Source organism: Hakea prostrata, chromosome 4 (genome assembly GCF_041222555.1).
Source record: "Hakea prostrata isolate BN-2017 chromosome 4, UWA_Hpros_2, whole genome shotgun sequence".
NCBI classification, from domain to species: domain Eukaryota; kingdom Viridiplantae; phylum Streptophyta; class Magnoliopsida; order Proteales; family Proteaceae; genus Hakea; species Hakea prostrata.
In genome coordinates, this window is record NC_142603.1 from 3,294,130 (window position 1) to 3,313,712 (window position 19,583).

The following is a 19,583-nucleotide window of genomic DNA, read 5'->3' on the forward strand; positions in this document are numbered from 1 at the left end:
ATTGCCACTCCTAAATGAACTCCACACTCACCTGAATCTTGCAAGAGATAGTTGACTTGACCACATCCAAATCTGAATAGTCACATTCCGCTCACACCTCTCCACCAAACATTTAGGAAGACATAAATTTGAACAATGACAAAGTAAACCATCCTCTACTCGTGTGAAAGAGGATTGTGTTTGCTTCACACATTTAAGAAGGGGTCAGAGGATCCTAACTAACCAAAATATACAGCTCAAAAGAAGCGGAGTGAAATCAACAGAACACAAAAGTGTGGGGTCAGAATTTTCCACCCCTAAAAACGTGGAGATGTAAACATTGTCTCCTGTAATTGGCACAACAAACTCACTAACATAAACCATTTAGTTGATAAATTTCACTTCACCATAAGGTCTTGTTAATTTGAGAAAATTAGATGAATTTTACAAAACGGATCCTTCCCAAATATGATAATGCTCTTTGGTTGTTTATACAGTCATTTTATTATTAAAAAAATTATTTTCTCCTTTATCTAAGTTAGACTGATTTATTTTACTCGCAACCAAACGGAGACGCTATGTTTTCGATATTACACCTTTCTCAGTAAAAAAAAAACGATGGAATACACAATACACAACGTGAAATTGCCAACAGTATCAATAACAAAATAAAATAATTACAGACGCAAAACAACAACCACATTATCATCATCACGTTATTGAGTGATGAACTGGTGATGTGTGTAATGCACCACTACAACAGCCAGGGAGAGAAAAGGGAGGGGGGATTTGTTCCTGGTCTCACAAAAGCAGCTGAGATAAGGAAGGAATGAATGAGAACTGCCAACGGCTGTATCCAGCACAAAGATACTGATCATTACAATCAACAATTAGGGGGTTTCCTGCACTAAGCTCAATGAAGCCTCCCTGAATTTGCCTTCTCTTTTTTTTTTTTTTTTTAACCTTATTAGGGCTAGGGTTTCCACTCTCCATGAAACCAACCATGAGATGTCTTTCAGTAATACCACTTCCTTGACCAAGTCTGATGGATCTAGTTCAGATTGAAGCCTTGAGGCCAAATAGCTGATTTTGGTTGCTTGTCAAGAAGAATATCGACACAACAGAAGACAGCAAGAAAGACCATTTATTCATTCATATTCTTCACTTACAGTTCCAGTTCTTGTTTCAACTGTTGTACCAATCCTTCAGAAAACTAGAACAGCAAAATGGACAGTGCCAAAGAAACTTTACCAAAATGCAGTCACTGCATAACAGCATGGCATTAAAATTCTTATAATGGATGATTCCTCTTCTCCAATGACTCAATTCTCCCCACAAAAACCCAGATGTGCTGAGTATTTCAGCCTAACTCCAAAGTAGAGCCAAATTGGTTGAGGGGTTATGTTTGTATCGCAGCTCAACAAAATGGTGTCGGTCATTTGGTTTCTCTTTTCCTAGGCATCTCACTTCGAATGAAATGCCTCGATAAAGTAGGGTAAACTGAACTTCAACCCAATCTCTTACTTAAAAAGCAAGACATAAGCACTTGACTCACCACAGAAAAGATTGAAGGAGATTCAAACACCCATTGCTTTTTCTAGGGATGGACTCCTTCACAATCTTTACCTACTATTTATCATAGTATTAGTTTTGTTAGGGTACAATGTATAACAATTGGAGCGGAACCAATTCGGTTGTTTTTGGTTCATAATCAGTTTCAGCTCGTTCGTAGTTTCATTAAAATGAATTTGAGCATAACCTGCTGAAACGAAAGGGTTGACAAGCTACAACCTACCACCAGCCACAGTCCCACAATGTCAAATTCCATATTGTTCAACTCTTCTTGCAATGCTCAACAAAGACATGTGGGTGTAGAGTCTAGTATGATATGGGTTTGATTTATAAAGGTCATCAGATGATCTTAAGTCCATACTCAAAACTGAGCAGCTTGGTTTAACAAGATGGTTTAGGTTTCTATTTTCATTTCTGTTTCTACATTGACACCATTGCTTAGTCAAGACTGGTGTTGAGTCAGTGTTACAATTACACGAATCCAGCAATGATATAGGCAAAGGCCATTTTCCTGTTCCTTTTCTTTTGTGGATTGTTTTTGAGTGGAAGCCATTTTCCTATCCTATATTTTCAGTTTTTAAAAGGTTCTGGATGTTTTATTGGTTCCCCGTAGTCCCAACAAATTAAGCTAATGCCATATCCACACTAAAACAGATAATTAATAGTCAACAGATGTGTCCACTGAGTAGCCAAATCGAACTTTTGGAGGTCTGGCTCCTGAATGTGATGGTCCTATATTACAGAGAGGTTAAATTGCTATGCTATCCTAATCATGTTCAATCCTTTCAAGTATGCTTCATTCATGTTGTGGAAGTGTATGCTTTCGCAACGAGCTAATTCTACTCAATGTTTGTAGTTGAGGTGTGTCCGTGTCTCAGAATAAAATTCTGTTTCTCCCATCTTAATGAATGTAATAATGAATACTCATCTGAAAATAATAATGACTATAAACTTTGAGAAAAAAATGAACAAAACTCTCACACTTCACCCTCTACTCTTCAATCCATCAATTAACCCAAGGAACAGTCTACATCATACCCAAATCGCAAATTGCATCCTCCTTCAGGATCCTACTAATGGAGGTGTGAATGTTAATTTGGGGCCACTGTTTTAATTTCATATTCATAAATTTTCTCAGACAACGTTCTAGTAATAAAAGGCTCCAAAGATGTCATATTAAAAGATTGTCACACTGAGCGCTCTAAAAGAAGAAAAAGGTGTCAAATATTTTAAATAATCTCATGTCTAAAATTAACCCACAACGCTTAACAACACCATCAATATCTGTTGAAACAAGCAAAGCAGGAAATTGTTGGGGCCTTCTTCCCACTACTGATCAAAATCGCTGCGAACGATGATCTGGTGATGACTGTCCATTCAAGATGAAAGCTTGGAGTAGGCTCTGTGCTGTCTGGGTCTGCTCAGGGGTTCCAGATATGATGATCATCACATTACTTGTGCCTGGACGAGGTTCATGTACTACGATTTTGGCCCCCGAAATCTAATACCAGGAGAAATACAGCTCAATAAAGTTTGAATTATAGAAAGGATATCGTCTGATAAATGACATTGGGAGCAGACATTGATTTTTTGGTAGAGAAAGGCATTAAGCTAGTCAAGTAAATGACTTGTGTTTTCAGTGCTCTTTTATTTTGGTGTTCCCTGTCTTGTTTCCTTCTTTCTATTCCTCTTTAAATATTCCATTTATCATCAGATAGCTAATTGACATCTAAAGGAACCTCGTAGGTCAAACAGAAATAATGCTTTTGGTAATTTAGGTGTGAGAAAGGCATTGGCTAGTCAAGTAAAAGAATGATCCAAGTTTTCAGTGTCTTCTCTTTTTCTTCCTTGTTGAGGTGTTTGTGTTTCTTTTCATTTCATTTTCGGTTTTTTCTTGGTAAATCCCATTTATCATTGGACAACCTTATTGGCAACCTTCTCACAGAGCTTGCAGGTGAAATAGCAACGGTGCTGTGGATAAAAACACTCAGTTATAGGTTCAGGTACATCTAAACCAGCAGCCAATCCTACACTGACCTAGGCTTCTTTAACGGCAATAACCAATAAATTGGTTCCTCCTAAAAGTTTTTCCAACATTCTACATAAATGTTTTTTCAGTATCAGGTGATTTTGCGATTGGAGAATACAAATCAGGCTTTTCTGTGGCTTAACGATGCTAGAAGTTTATGGTGGAATACACTCTGAGCGAGCACTTAAGGTGTAGAAAGACATAAATATTAAATAATAATAAAAGGCGCGAACTGGGTGCTCAAGGGGTTATGCACAAGCAGAATCCGGAAGGCTAATTTCCTATGCAGCCTTACCTCAGCAATTTATGCTGAGAGGCTGTTTTGATGAAATGTTAAATAAAAATCTCCAAGATAAACACAGAACAACCACAAAGAAGGCAAGAAATAAAGACCAAAACTTACCTGTCTTAAACGACTCAGGTTGCTACCTTTTTCTCCATATACAGATCCAAGAACATGTTCGGGAACCATGACCTCCATAATTGTATTTGTCACTATTGCAGATTTGCTTCCACTGCAAACACAGTTTAAACAGCATGAATTAGTAAGTGTACAGGTCTACTAAAAACTTCCAATACCTATATGTGCTTTCTGGATAAATACTAATTTTTATTAAAGTACGTGATGCAACAATAATTACTTAAGTTAGAGGTACATTTCGAGGCCATGCCAGAGCCTTTGCCAGCCTGCCCCTAGCATTTTTTCCCCAAAGAACACTCAAAAGAAAAACATTACAATCAGGTTACACCAAGGGTCAGCTCTAAGCCCCTATTTGTTTGCACTCGTAAAGGATGATCTTACTAGCCACATACAAGATGAGGTACTTTGGTTTATGCTATTTGGTGATGACATTGTTTTGGTTGAAGAGATTACAGAAAGGATCAATGCAAAGATGGAGCTATGTGAAACTTCAGTCGAACTTTGAGAAACAATGAGGTTGCGAGACTTGAAGATCAAAAGATTACCGCAAAGTAATGTTTTAGGTACTTGGTCACTACTATTAACAATGAGGGTGATATAGATGACAATGTACCTCAGAGGATATAAGGTAGGATGGTTGAAGTGGACAGGTGCTACAGGTGCATTATCTAACATATGTAAGCCTATTAAGCCCAAAGGAAATTTCTACAAGACAGTTATTAGACCGGCTATGACCAATAGAGTAGAATGTTGCGCAACCAAGAGGAGCCACATGAACAAAATAAGTGTAGCAAAGATGAGAATAATGAGAAGAACGTGTGGCAAAATGATGTAAACCATTTCCAGGGGCAGCATAGGGCATAGGGTTACTTCCCTAAACCCTACAGCCCCTAATCACACCAGGGGTATTTTGGTCATTTTAGAAGGAAAAATCCATGGAGGACAACTATGGGTGTCATTGAGTCCAGCATGTTAGTGGGACCCCAGATCTAATCTATTTTTCAAACTGAGTAATTATTTTGTAAGTCGTTGAAGAGTCCTCATTAGGGTTGGATTCCTAATTTGTGAAAGAGTCCATTATGGTTGTTCTAATCTTTGCAAGGAACCAACATATACTCTTAGAATTTAAATTGGAACTCTGCAGAGTAGGCAAGGAAGGGTCTTTGTACAAGTTGAAGTAGTGAAAGTTTTAATTAGAATTGGATTGCGACTTAGAATCCATATTGGCATCTTAAGTTGAGTCCTATTGTATTTTCTTTTCAGAAGCTATAAATAAGCCTTCAGAATCTATAATCAGCAAGTTGAATTGAATTAATACACATTGATTGAGAGTTTGTGGTAAGATGAATCATGGGTTTCCTTAGGGGAAGCCTCCGGTGGCTACAAAAGTGATTATCCTACAATTATCTTCAATTTCCAGCAGCCTATCTTCAAGTACTACAGAAATTTTGAATCCCCATTTCAAGTAAGTTTAACCCCCCCCCCAGTCCCACCTACCTAAGCCCCACGCAGCCCTCCTTCATTCCCCATTCATTCCTATGGTAACAAGTAACAACAGTCCCCCTCCCCTCTAAAATCCTAGATCCTGGTTCACATCACAAGACCAGGAGAGATAAGAGTGAGGAATAATTATATTACATCCTGGGAATTGCACCAATTCAAGATGAGAACGCTGCTTAAGGTGGTATAGGCATGTCCAAAGGAGGCTGTTAGAGGCACCTGTAAGGAAGTGATCAGATCCGACCAGATGGGGCTAAAAAAGGTAGGGGTAGGCCTAATTTGACTATTGAAGTAGTAAGAAAGAATACGCATGTGCAAGGAATGGACGCCCAGAAGTGTGCTGATGAAGCTGTTTGGGAGACTAGGAACTGTGCCGCTGATCCCATATAAAGAGAGGTTCCAAGAATGCTACCTTGACTGTGTATCCTAGATATCTTCATAAATGCATAAATTTATTGTTGTTGCTTCTCGTCACTTTTACTTAACCCTTAAGGGTCCATGCATCAACCACATTGAGTTGGGATGGGGTCATGGTGGTGGTGGTTGTACTCAAAGTCAAAAGCAGAAAAAATATTCTTTACCTGAAATTCTACCTTGCTACCATAGTGGCATGGTGCTTATAGTCTTCCACGGTAGGTTAACCATTGTATCTATAAAAATGACATCAGTATCTTGGGAAAGCTACCCATGCACATTCCATTGCTCACTATGATAACAAGAGCAACAGCAAAGGGATGACTATTCCATCAATATCTTTCTCACAGTGTCCACTAATAACACCTCTTGAGATAATAAATTAAAATTCTTATGTTGGTTATACCCCTGGGACCAGGGTCGAGAAGTCTACAAGTCAATCAACAGGGAGTAAATAATCCATCCAAGATGCACTTTTGAGAGAGTAAATAGTTCATCCAGGACACAATCTTGAGAGAACGATTGGAATGAACCTCGACAACTAAAAATTTGCTTGTGAGTTGAACAAATTATGAAACCAACACAATAATGCAAGGTTTATAAAATTAGAATTGAGTCAGTCGCAAACTTAAGTCAGAACCCCACAAAGGCAAACCTGATGTCCCCTGATCCTCCACAAAAGGAAAAAGAAAAACAGTGAAGCAGCCTAAAGTGCATATTTTGGCTCTATTCCCTCCATTAGGCTACCCAAAGAAAAAATTGCATAAACTTGAAACACTTGTCAAATTACAAGGTTCTTGACGCAAAATCCAAGAAACTCAGAGATCTCTGATACAAGACAAGGACAGGACCAAAGAAAGGGGAAAAAGAGAGAGAGAGAGAGAGAGAGGGCTAAACTGAACAATAAAAATGGAACTGATAGAGGTAAATATAGGTAAAATAGGAGAAATTGAATATCTTAAGTTGCGTGATGAGTTTGAATTGGACCCCTGAAAGAGTGGTCTCTCTGGTGAGGTCCGCTAATCAGCAAAACCTCCCAAGAAACTCCAGAGAAACCAGGGGTGTAATAGATGGTTTATGGAATAAGCAACAGAAGAGCAACTTGTTCAGAAGAATCAGAACTATGGACTAATAGCAGTTGGATGTGAATAGAACCAAGGGGGGAAAAAGTTCTGATGCTTTTACTGGGGGAAATTAGAACCAGCAAGATGTAAATCAAATATCAGAAAAGATCCAGATTCCAGCAAGATGCAGATCAAATATCAGAAAAGATCCCAGATTATAAAGTTATAACTAAATTCAGAATTCCCACATAAATAGGACTACCAAGGGCTCACAACAAAGAGAAAAGGGTTGCCGGAACCCACCCACTGTGTCCCTGTAAAGAGGAATCCACCAAGATTCCCTTGACAAAACCTCCTAAACTGACAGCACTGCATCCAAACGCAGTTAACGGTCAGAAACTAAAAATATCTATTTTTCAATGTATGGTGACTTATAGAGTTATAGCTTTACATGCCTATTTATGGACTTGTTTGAAAACAAATACTATACTTAAGAGACAAAAAACTGCAACCAGAAAATTGTAAAGCAAAACTGATGCAACTATGGAATCTCCCAACTTTTTTGGGGAACAACTATCACTAATCATCTTGAAACTGACAACTAGCAATATCCTGCTTATCATGGATGATGCCCAAAAAAAGAAAAAAAGACCAAAAGCCTGCAATTCCAACTAGAACAAAAAGGCTAGCAGACAGTAGTTATTTCTGTTCAATATTTTCTTGCCACCTTTGACTGATGCAGCACCACCTTACCCTCCACCCCCCCCCCAAAAAAAAAAAAAAGAAGAAGAGAAAGGTGGAAGAAAAAGCAGTTAGGACATGTCATACTAACCTGCCAAGTTCTAGGCCACCTCTATAAGTTGTCAATCCTTTACCAATGTCAGTGAAGCCCCTTGAGGGATTGACGTCATCAGTGAAGCCCCTCGAGGAACTGAGAATATCGCCGAAGCCTCTTGGGGGAATACCAATGTCAGTGAAGCTCCTTGGATTCCCCACACCAACACCCTGCATCCAAATACAATCACACATTGTGTGGGTGATCCAATGACCCCCATTACATTGAACATAATAAATATGGTGATAATAATAATAATCTCCCCAAAATAAACAGTAGATGCAGAAGATTTTACCTGTGATGTCCATAACCTTGGTGAAGGTGGACGCTCAAAGCTATGGGGAAGTCCAAGATGATCAATACTGTGCTTTAGGGAAGTTCTTCGATCAATATCATGAGAAAGGCCCACAGATGGGTACATCCTGGGAGAAGTAGGCTCTCTCGTTCTTCCATAAGGACTAATCTCAGGGATGACAGAGGAGTAGTTCCCAACCACAGAGCTTTGTAGCATCTCACTTGGGAAAAGATTATCTCGCAATCGTCCACTAACTAGTAGCAAACCATCCTGAACATTGTTAAACTCTCCAGTAATCTGCAGCAGTCAAAACTTCCTCCTTTAGTAAACAAGATTATACTTCCACTTTTATATATTCTGGTAATATAAGAGTCTCAGATAGTGGCCATTTTTGCCATTATATACCGTAAAGATATTTCAATATGAGATGAGTGATGTTCCAATAATATGCATTACATCAAATAGTTCAAATATTGTTGAATGATAATTCTGAATGTGCACATATGTGGAGGAGTGGAAGACCAAGTTTCTTTTCAATGTAAGGCATATACAGTCAAATTCTCCAAGGCAACAAAACATAGAACAAGTATTTGTTGACAAAAAAGCATGACAAGAATAAGCTCCATTATGAAATCTAATGGCTGGAGTCTTCTATTTTCTTGTGTTCTACTTGTAGTTGATTTGACTCAATTATAAGGCCAAGTTTTTAGTTGTATAGAGCATACGAATTTTAATATGGGAATTAAAACTTTGTGCAAAAAATTAAGAGTTAGAAAATCTTATTGGTTCTTTGGTCCTAATTTCATTAGCACAGGATAATCGAGACTTAGTTTCATAGTCAACTTCTGGATTTCATCTGTTCATTCATTCAATCCACATCCTCAGACAAAACAGGACTTCTATATTGGATTTGAATAACCCTCTATATTTAGTGTGGTCTGCACCAATAACTCCTGTTTCTTTCAAGTCTCCAAATTTTGTTTTATAAAGTTACTAATTATGTTCACCATCACGGTCAACAGATCCCATCATCAAAAACTAACCTCTGAAGTACATGATCTGCAGGTTAAAGGCATTGATCTATCTAGTTTTCAGTCACATTGATGTGTTAGATCTTCAATTATTAATTCACCCAAATATGATTGACTTCAGTCTTTATTCACTGGGTTCTGTCACTTCTGTCAAGTGAGCATGTGTTCTATTAGTGCTCTTCATTATCATAATCAAATACCATTATTGAAGCACCATATAATACAAACTTCAGGTCAGATACAATATCTAAAGCTTCATGCCAGACCTACTATAATTCTATCATCTCCGTTACAATTTCTTCTCCTATTAGAGCTTGCTAACTTTGCTAACTTGTTTCCATTCTAATTCTACTAATATACTATTTTCTGTTGTTTTAATACTAGATTTCCCCTAACTACTTCTACTCACTGAACTTTTAGTCACCAACTAATATTGCAGCACAGGCTCAAAGATCTGAAACCCTAGTCCGACCTAAAGATATGAGGCATGTACTATTTTGAATATCTAAGTATATCCACTATTTAATTGACAGTTCTATTGGGCATAAGAAGCATATCCCATCCACAAAAAGAAAAATGAAATGAGTTTGGTAACATACAAGTTACTCATTACTCCATATCTTGCAATGGAATAGTCATGTAGGTTATACTTGGTTGTAACTTGACAGAAAATGTAAATTTAAATATATACAGGGTTACTGTTTACTTGAACATTTCATGCTGTTTGGAAAGACATAGGGATATGACTTTGCAATTTCTTAATTTTGTCTTGGGAGTGGTTAAAATGTCTTCAGTCACCCTCAAGACAAGTCTAGCCATTTTGGCAACACAATTCACTTTCTCTTGAAACTTATGTGAACAGTAAATATTGACACAGGTCCCACAACTTTCAGTAAATCAAATGTAAAAAGTCTTATTTCTTTTCTTTTCAATTGACAACCTAACATCAAGGCAATTTTCTCTTCTTTAGTTTTCTATTATAGATTCCATTTTCTTTACTTTCCATCTGCATCCAACACAGCTTGATGTAGTCATGGATTTGTAGGGGCTAGGGCTTGTAGAAAATGATTTTTTAAAATGTGGGAGAGAGAGTTAGGGTTTGTAAAGGTAGAGGATCAGAAGAAGCAATGTACTGGGGGTGTGGTAAATGTACTGTTGTTGCAGAAAAACTGGGACAGCAGCTTGAATGGTTGAAGATGGTTTTGGGAGGAAGAAAAGAGAAAGGATGACATCAGGCTTGGGGTGTCAATCCTGTGCACAATGCTGATTGCTAAACTGCACCAAAGCTCTCATGAAAGAAAAGTCATAGTCTTTATACAAAGCTTCTCTTGGAACTCACAGAAGGACTCGTAATCATTCTGAAAGACTCAAAATAGAACTAGAAAACAAATTAAAACTAAAGGTAGGATACCCAGCTAGGATCCCCTAACAAAGCCCAATTGAGATTATAACTCCAAAAGCAAACTCAAGTAAAAATTTAATATCCCTAACTACTAGGTCAGCAATTAGAATAGAATAATCTAATTACACATCCGTCCTATCTAAAGAGACTGACTACGGATAACAATGAACTAGTACAATAATGATAAAATAGTACAATTACTGAAATACCACAGTACCCCAAAGATTTTAAAACTTAACTATTAGGACTAAAATACCCTTCTAACTTAACAGTAGCACTTAGTCTCAGGCTCAAAATTCCTATAACTCAACTTGAAAACAAAATTTTAACAATGAGATTCTCACAAGAGCATTTCCCTTTCCAGAGTCAACCAAAAATACAGAACGCATCAGGTACAAACTACAGTTAAGTTACAAAAATTATGATATAGAAAATATTGCATCTACCCATTAGTTCAGACTAGTTACACTTACACCATCTCTCCTTCTGACTCAATTTCAGATTCCCTAGCACTAGGATTAGCACAATAAGTGATTTCCCCACCATGCATACTTAACTATAACCCAAAAATGATATTAAAACTAAATAACCAATTGCATACTTTATTTTTCCTAAAACACAGAAACAGAAGCACAGAGGCAGTGTTGAACCTGTACTACTTCATCATTCTCCAAGGCACATTTTGGAACCTGGTCTCCACCAATTATTCGTATTCCAGCACCGGTTACCTTCCTCATTTCTGAAATTATTATACCTCCCTTACCCAGCAAACATCCAGCTTCTTTAGATGGCACTAGAAGACGAGCTGAAACAGGAGCTTCTTTAGATGGTGATGGTTCTAGCCCCTTATCCATGCCAGACTCTAGTATCCTAGTGAAAGCACGAAGAAGAGCATTTTGTGCTGGGGAGTACCTTGAATCCGGGCTCTGCAGAACAAAAGCACAATTAGAACATAAACAAAAATTACTATTTTAGAAAGTCTAAACAAGAAAATAGAACAAAGAATAACAAAACAAGAAAATAGAACAAGCATACAAAACCAGAGCTAAAACAAAAATAACAAATACAAGTAGCTAAACTAACCTCCATTGCAGAGATGGTGATTATGCGCTCATCCGATTCCACAACAGAAGATCCACAGCTAATGGAAGCTCCTGTTTCATTCTGCAATGCCCTGACAATGACACCTCCCTTACCAATTATAGCTCCAATCTTATCATTTGGGCAGAGGAGCCTAAACAAAATTTCTTGTTCTGTCTTCTTTGGATCCAGTGTGGGGATCCTGTCAACATCAGTAGACAGAGGATGGCCTCTGGATGCATAATCAATAGAGCTGCCTAATGTACGAGAAACCAATGAACTCCTAGCTGGAGGAAACTCTTCAGGAGGATCAGGAAAGCTTCCACGGTAAATTGTCTCAGGTCCACTAGCAATTGATCTAGCTTTCTCAGTTGGTGGACAAGCTTGAAGGCGACTGGAAACAGCTATCAACGCTTTCTTTACTGCCAAAATGTTTCCTTTGAGCTGCAAAAGCATTTTTCGATTTTCAAGTGAGAAACAGGAAGAAATACTCTCGCGCACAATAGTGCTAAATGACGTGCTACATCCACATTCATAATGAGTCCATGGTCAGCTGATCAAGGTGATGGTGTTTCACAATAGAACCACAACTACATGTTCTAAGTGTGCTAACATTAGGCATAAGCCAAGGACCCACCTAACATGCTCATCCCACCCCAATGGGCGGGCACCCGATTTGGGGGGTGGGGGAGGATTGGGAATTGAAACACTAGGAATTCTTGAACAGAGCTATCCAGTGCTCTAACTGTTTCTTTACAGGTACTTCTTCTATTTTCTTATGTCATGATATTTATTAATGTAAGGAAATAATTTCAAATGGCTGCATACTCAGCAATCATATCCAAGAACTCACATGATACAAATACATAAGCTCACAACCATGCCATGTACAAAGGCATTACCAATGAGGCAGTGAATATCCGAACATGCTAAGACACTCTTAAAGGTTACATACTACCTTACATACAACAACAATACACAAAGTATGACATGGAAGAGCCAGAGCCAGGTGATAGGGCCAAAGAATACAGGACCTCCTCTTGGTGAACCCTCTGAAATATCTAGACGGAAATAGAAACATAACTGATGACTACCATGTTAGATGTATTGAAAAAGCAAGGGAGAAGAAATATGAAGACCCATATAATAAGCTAGGCGCTAAGGAAGGAAAAAGCTACTTATAAGACAGGTAAAATAAGGGATAAAAAAGTAGAGTCTCGACCAAATCAGATGTATTACAAGTAAAGATGGTTAGTACTATTACGAGATGAAGACAGCAAGAAGAGATGCAAAGTTTATTGCTCTAGCCTACTAATGAACATACTCAAGTATCCGTGACTCGAAAGATTACACTTTGAAATGGCACCACTTTTCGAACATATATTCGGAGAATCACAATATGTAACAACAAAGATTGGAGGATGAAAGTAACCAAAGCACAAGCTCCTGATAAATCCTAATAAAAGCATGGAAGAGCTTAGGAATCTATGGGCTTGTTTGGCTAACCAAGTTGTTTAATAAGATTACAAGCACAAGAAGAGGGCCATATGAATGGAGAAGAAGCATTATGGTTCCAATTTACAAAAATAAAGGAGATATTCAAAAGTGTATAACTATAGAGGCATAAAACTGATGAGTCACATTGAAATTATGGAGTAATTGAAATTTGTTTGAGACATGAAACCACTATTACAGAGTACCAATTTGGTCTAATGCAAGGAAGAGTTATAATGGAAGCTATTAACCTTATTAGGAGACTTGTGAAAACATATATAGAGTGTAAGAAAGATCTTCATATGCTGTTAATTGACCTAGAAAAAGCCTATGATAGAGTCCCTAAAGGGTTAATTTAGCAAGTACTAAAGGATAGAAATGTTGCAAATGAATATGTGGACATAGTTAAAGACATGCATATTGGTTCAATGACAAGTGTAAAACTGGTGGGGGAATAAGGTGACGAATTCTCGATCACAATTAGGCTACATCAAGGATCCTATTTAAGCCCAAGTTTATTTGCACTTATAACGGATGATTTAACCAAGTACGTCCAAGACGATGTTACTTGGTGTATGCTATTTGCTTATTATTTGTATTGGTAGACGACACACTCGTTGAGATTGATACCAAGTTGAAATCATGGAGAGCAACTCTAAAAGGCTTTAAACTAAGTAGAACGAAGATGGAATATTAAGTGTGTAATTTGGTTGTGATTGGATGAATGACGAGGTGTTGAAACTTGATGAGAAGATTTCACGAAGCGATTATTTCAGGTAACATGGCTTAATCATAAATAAATGTGGTGATATAGAGGAGGATGTTTCCGAAAGAACTAAAATAGGGTGGATGTAGAGAGGTTTCCAACATTTTGTGTGACTAACATATTCCTTTAAAGCTCAAAGGAAAACAATATAAGACTGTTGTACAATCAGCTACGATGTATGGTGCAAAGCATTGAGCTGTTAATAAACATCACATGAACAAACTCAGTGTGAAAAGAAATGAAGATGTTAAGATGAGTGAATGGCAAAACTAGAAGTAATAATGTAAGGAAGGATCATACTAGAGCTGCTAAAATAGTAGCTCCTATAAAGGATAAGCAACGAGAAAATTGACTGAGGTGGCACAACCACATTTTACAGAGGCTTTTAAATGTCACTGTACAGAGAATGGATTTAATCCAAATAGGAGGAACTAGAAGAGCAAGGGGGACACCTAAAATAAACTTAGGAGAAGTGGGGAGAAAGGATATGAATGGCTTAGGCCTTGAATCTAATACGGCCTCAAATAGAGCTGATTGGAAGGCAAGGACCCATGTAGTTGACTCCATCTAACTTGAATAAGGCTTCTTGTTTTTTTTTTTGTTAATTTTAACCGATGACTACCATGAACCCTCATATAATGATCTAGGGTGCCTCAAAAATCAGGGGGATCAATTTTGTTATCTTCAACACATACAGTTTAAGAATATAGGAAAACCTAATATTAGAACTTGAAAGTACTCATCTTCTCAGCAAGCAGAAAGAACACCTCTTCAGTTGCCTACATGTACAATGGCCATGTATAGAATAATTGGGCCTTCTGAAATTCTAATAATAAAATATTTACTAGTCAAATACATCGACAAGGACACTACATGGTGGTTGGCACGTCAACCACCTAAAGTAGTTTAAATATTAGTTCCACTTTGAAGTTTGAAATCCTAATCTGACATTACTATGCTGAAGTGAAACCTTAAAATAGGCTACGCAAACATCATATATTCGTACATTAATGCCCAAATTTCAAAATTCAAAACAAGTTTAATACATTACATGTTCATAGTTGAAATCACAAAGTTAAAAATGATAATGTTAAAAATGATAATCCTGTCATCAAAGTTACAACTCAAGAGTCGAGACTTGACACCTTATGTTCTATAAGCACATTGTCTTGTCTTGCTAAATTGAGATGGAGAGATCTTCTCCGATCATGATCACAACACTGTGTGGTTGAGTGCTATGAAATATCTTCTCATGATGCCAAAACTGTTCAATAGGCTGAGTGGTTTCATACGACTTAGATCACATTAAGCTCCTGATTGACAAAGCCCGGTGATTTTAATCTCCAAACCCCCCCCCCACACACACACACACACCCAAAAAAAAACAAACAAACAAACAAATCAACAACTATATGAATCAACATCAACATCCACTTCCAAGTCCAAAGGACTGGGAGGCTTTGGGACTAATAAGGCTAGACAAGCTAAACACTAGGGCCTTTTCTATTCTTTTTTTTTTAGCTTCCTTCTTCCTTATCTCTTGTCATTTAAAAATGGTTCCATCACAATGCATTTATTTATGTAACAAATATATTTTTTGCATTTGCCAAAATTTACATCTTAAAATGAACCATACCCAGACCAACTTTGTACAATCTGGGTAAAACTATCCATTGTAAGATCACTTGTGGCCCAACCAAATACTAATACCTAAGTTACAAGCAGAAATGGCAATTCTCTAACAAACTGAAGTTATCAATGACAACCATACGCAAACCAACTTGGTGCAATCCAGGTTGGGTTACCACTTGTAGGATCACTTGTGGGCTGACCTAAAATATCAATACCTAAGTGACGAAGAACCAATGCCAATACCATGTGAAGTTACTCAAGGGGGATCAGGAGGGAAGTAACCAAAATATCAATAACTGAGTGACAAAAAACAAATGCCAATAACATGCAAAGTTACTTAAGGAGGGACGGCAGGCTGCAAGTAAACAGAATATGAAAGGCTAATGGGAAGGAACTAAGGCAAGATAAAGAGCATTTAATGAAAAGATATAGGACTAACTTGGAAGAAAATAGAGGATAGCAATGGGAGGGTACATAACAAAATGGAAGGGTAACATAAAAAGTGGGGTAGAGTGGGTAGACAAAGTAAACGAACAAAAAAACATGGAAGGAGTTGACCATCTTTTTATTTCAATCCCAAACAGAAACCAGCAAAAGAGGACCTAGTTGCAGACTCGAGAACCATCAACTCGAATTGGGGATGGAAAACTGCAACCTTTCTCTCTCAAAGAGGCAAGCAATATCAATTCCCACAGATAGCCAACTGAAGTTCAAATATTCCGCAACCATTAACCTGGTTGATAGATTCAGGGACTTCCTAGTTGCTGGGCTGGTTCTCAAGGCTGGAGGAACTCTAAGGTTAGATTTTCTGGAGATTTGATTCTCTTGGTATGAGCAACAAACACACTACATCTGATAAGGAAAGAGAAAAAATAAGGGGTCAATATGGTCCTTGCAGACTGCTGTCACTGTAAAAACAGAAAAGGGAAGAACTGAAATAAGGAAATCTCGGAAGAAGGAAGGAACAAGGGGGTTTCTCACTAAGGAGAGAGAGAGAGAGAAAAAAAGAAGGCTGCAGGAAGGGGGTGCTTGGAGAAACAACAGGGCCCTTGAAACCAAATCTTTCCATTCATTTTTTGATCTATTCATTTTAACATCCAAATTACGCTGAATATTTGAAGAAAACTCTTACACAGATACATAAATCTAGCACAATCAGAAAGCCAACTTAAAAAAAGAAACTATGAAATTGAAACTAAATAACACCAACAAAAATATCTACATGTCTGACCAAGCAAACAAAACAAATTAGAAGATTAAAATATATTCTTCCCAAATAATAAGACTTACAAAAAATGCTACAAGACTATAGGACCCATCGAACCCAATTTTTTATCTGAGATTTTCCAAATGATTTCAGGCTAATCCATGGAAGAGCACTTGCATCACAGCCACACCATATATTTCCCATTCTGAATCAGTGCCAACTGCCAACCCAAAATAAGAGCAGGGGGGGAAAAATATTTTTCCCTTTCAAAGCAATCTGAACATATGTAAATCTAATGGGCAAATACAAATTAAGACTTTTAGTTGGTCTAAATTATTCCATTGCTTGCAATTTTAATGCCTTACGAGATACACCAAGCACAGCTACGACACAGAATTTTAAGTACCCGTGTGTCATAGAGCATAATGGACCCATGTTGCCCCACAACTAAAAACATAAACATCCTAAATATACCTAACAATGCAGACCTGAGAATAGACTGCTATGGTGGGCTTTCACAGAAGACTAAACAGACGAACAGGGGAAAAGGAAGGGGGGGGGGGAGCAGGAATCACATAAAGGGGATGGTGGAGAAGAAAGTGCACACATATGCACACACAGCCACACAGGCTATCTAATACGTATTCTATGCATCCTACTCAATTTGTCTCCCAATGAGGGAATTACATCATATATAAAGGAATTAGAAGACTCATTTAAGAGTAACTCCCCATCTAAGATACTAACTCAAACTAAGAAACAAAAATTTTTGTTTTAAAACTAAATATCCTTCGACTAGCTGCTAACATTATTTCCCCAAATAATATATTTTCTAATATCCTACTAGACCCATGACTCAAATTGGACCAATTCATCTCTGCCTGAAAACTCTATCGGGTTTGAACCGGTCCAAGGCAGTGTTTCTGCATAAACCCTCCCAATGCGGAGAAAAACTCAGCCATGAGTTCAGCAGAAGTGAGACAATCAGCATTATATGATTGGCATCCACAAAAAAAAGAGACTTTGATGGGGTCTGACTCATCTTCTAAAGGTTGTAACATGCTTCAAATCTATAGACAGAAATTGTAGTTAACATAGGCAAGCTCCCAAAGACTTGTCATCAAGTTAGAAAGCTTGTTGGAATTCTTTTAAACCAGACAAGAATGGCGGAAGGTTGAGAGGCGAATGCTACTTTAAGGCTTCGGCAGATGGGAATTAAATCACAGTGGGGAGCAGAACAACCTAGTCTTATTTACTTCCTTAAGTCCGTGAGAACCAAAACCAATTTAAAACGGCATATTTTTAAGAGCAAACAGCCCGCAAGGCAAACTAACACGCTTCAATAGGACATGCAAAGCAAAACAAGGGAAAAATATATAATCAAGAATACAAAGTTCTTTTATATCCTCATCTATTCAAATCGAGAGCCAAGGTAGTTAAGGACATACCTCTATAACATCATCATTGGAGGATGCACATGCAGGGAGCTGTTCCTTGGGTAAAATGCTGATCTTGGAACGACTCTCTTTCCTAATACTGGCAATAATCTTTCCACCTTTTCCCATGACCGAGCCAACTTGATTGGTAGCAGCAAGCAATCTGCAAGAAACGGTACCTCCCCCAGGAGGGAAGACACCCTCCGTCTCGGCTTCAACGTCGAGGATCCTATCAAAAACCTTAACAAGAGCCTCTTGCGCAGGAGAGACTTCGTATTCCTTAGCTGCTTCCTCGCCCTTGTCGTCTTTCAACTTAAAATTCTTCTTCGGAGTCACGGAGGCCACAACAAGGATGATGCGCTCGTCGCACGCAACAACTGGATCCTCCACGCGAATCTTAGCGCCAGTCTCCTGCTGGAAGAGTTTGATAACAGTACCAGCCTTTCCTATAACGCCGCCGATCATGGAAACATGGCAAAGGAGGCGCAAAGCAGCCTGGCCAGGAGATACGACAATGGGCGGCGGAACATGTTTGACACGGCGGCCGCGCTTGGATGCACCGTTGAGGCCGCTGTGAGGATCCCTCTCCTGTTCGCCGGAAATGTCATAGAAAGGACGCTTCGCAGATTGAGATAGGAAGGAACCCTCCATTTTTTTTTCTCTCTCAGAGATTCCTCTGGTTCTCCCTCTGCCCTAAAACCTAGCAAGGAAGAGGGAGAAAACTCCCCGAAATCCGAATTCGACTTCTTTTAACTTCTTTCTCCTTTCAGGGAATGGAATCCGACTTCACTCAACGTATGCTTCGCCTCTTCGCCTCTTCGCCTTTTTTTTCTTTCTTCGAAGTGATTGATCTCTCAATGTGAGTTGCAGTAGCGAAGTTCGAAGTTCGAACTCGCAAGCGAGGAGTGGCTTGTGATGTTTATCGTAGATTTTCCGTTTCTTGCTCAGCACCTGACAAAACTAAACTCGAAACTTCAACCTCTCCCGCGGCTATTTTATTTCCTAGGTTTTCATCCGCCAATTGCATCGCTGCGCAGGGTGCGTAATACCCTCTCCCGTATAATCTGACTTTTGGTGACGTGTCATGTGCACGTGTCTTTTTGCGCCGTGTGCGCTGGAGAACCCGTCAGCTTGAATTTTTTTTTTTTTTTTTAAGGAGAAATTGTTGATAATCCTAAGACGACAAACAGAAAATCCTAAGACAATATATTATAAGCTTTCTTAATATAAGTTTAAGACGATTACACAAAAAAAAAAAAAAAAAATTAATATAAGTTTAAGACTCATTTCACCTTCTCTAACTGAAGAATACAATATATTAATAGGTTTAGTTGCAACAAAAATATTTTAGGACATAAACTTACCGTTCTCTAAGGGCCTGTTTGGTTACATGAATTTAGAGATTTGAGACCGAGAAGACTAATCC

The 19,583-nt window shown here is 38.2% G+C and overlaps 1 protein-coding gene across 1 annotated transcript; it reads right to left on the reverse strand.

Moving 5' to 3' along the window:
• Positions 1–554: 554 nt before the first annotated feature.
• LOC149017108 (KH domain-containing protein HEN4-like) lies at positions 555–19,162 on the reverse strand. The gene is made up of 7 exons (XM_089151427.1): positions 18,170–19,162; positions 11,626–12,066; positions 11,193–11,468; positions 8,110–8,406; positions 7,812–7,984; positions 3,984–4,095; positions 555–3,052 (listed from the first exon to the last, which is right to left on the reverse strand). Exons 1-7 carry the CDS (start codon positions 18,806–18,808, stop codon positions 2,888–2,890), a joined length of 2,103 nt encoding a protein of 700 aa, XP_089007553.1. The 5' UTR covers positions 18,809–19,162; the 3' UTR covers positions 555–2,887.
• Between the last annotated feature and the right edge of the window lie 421 nt (positions 19,163–19,583).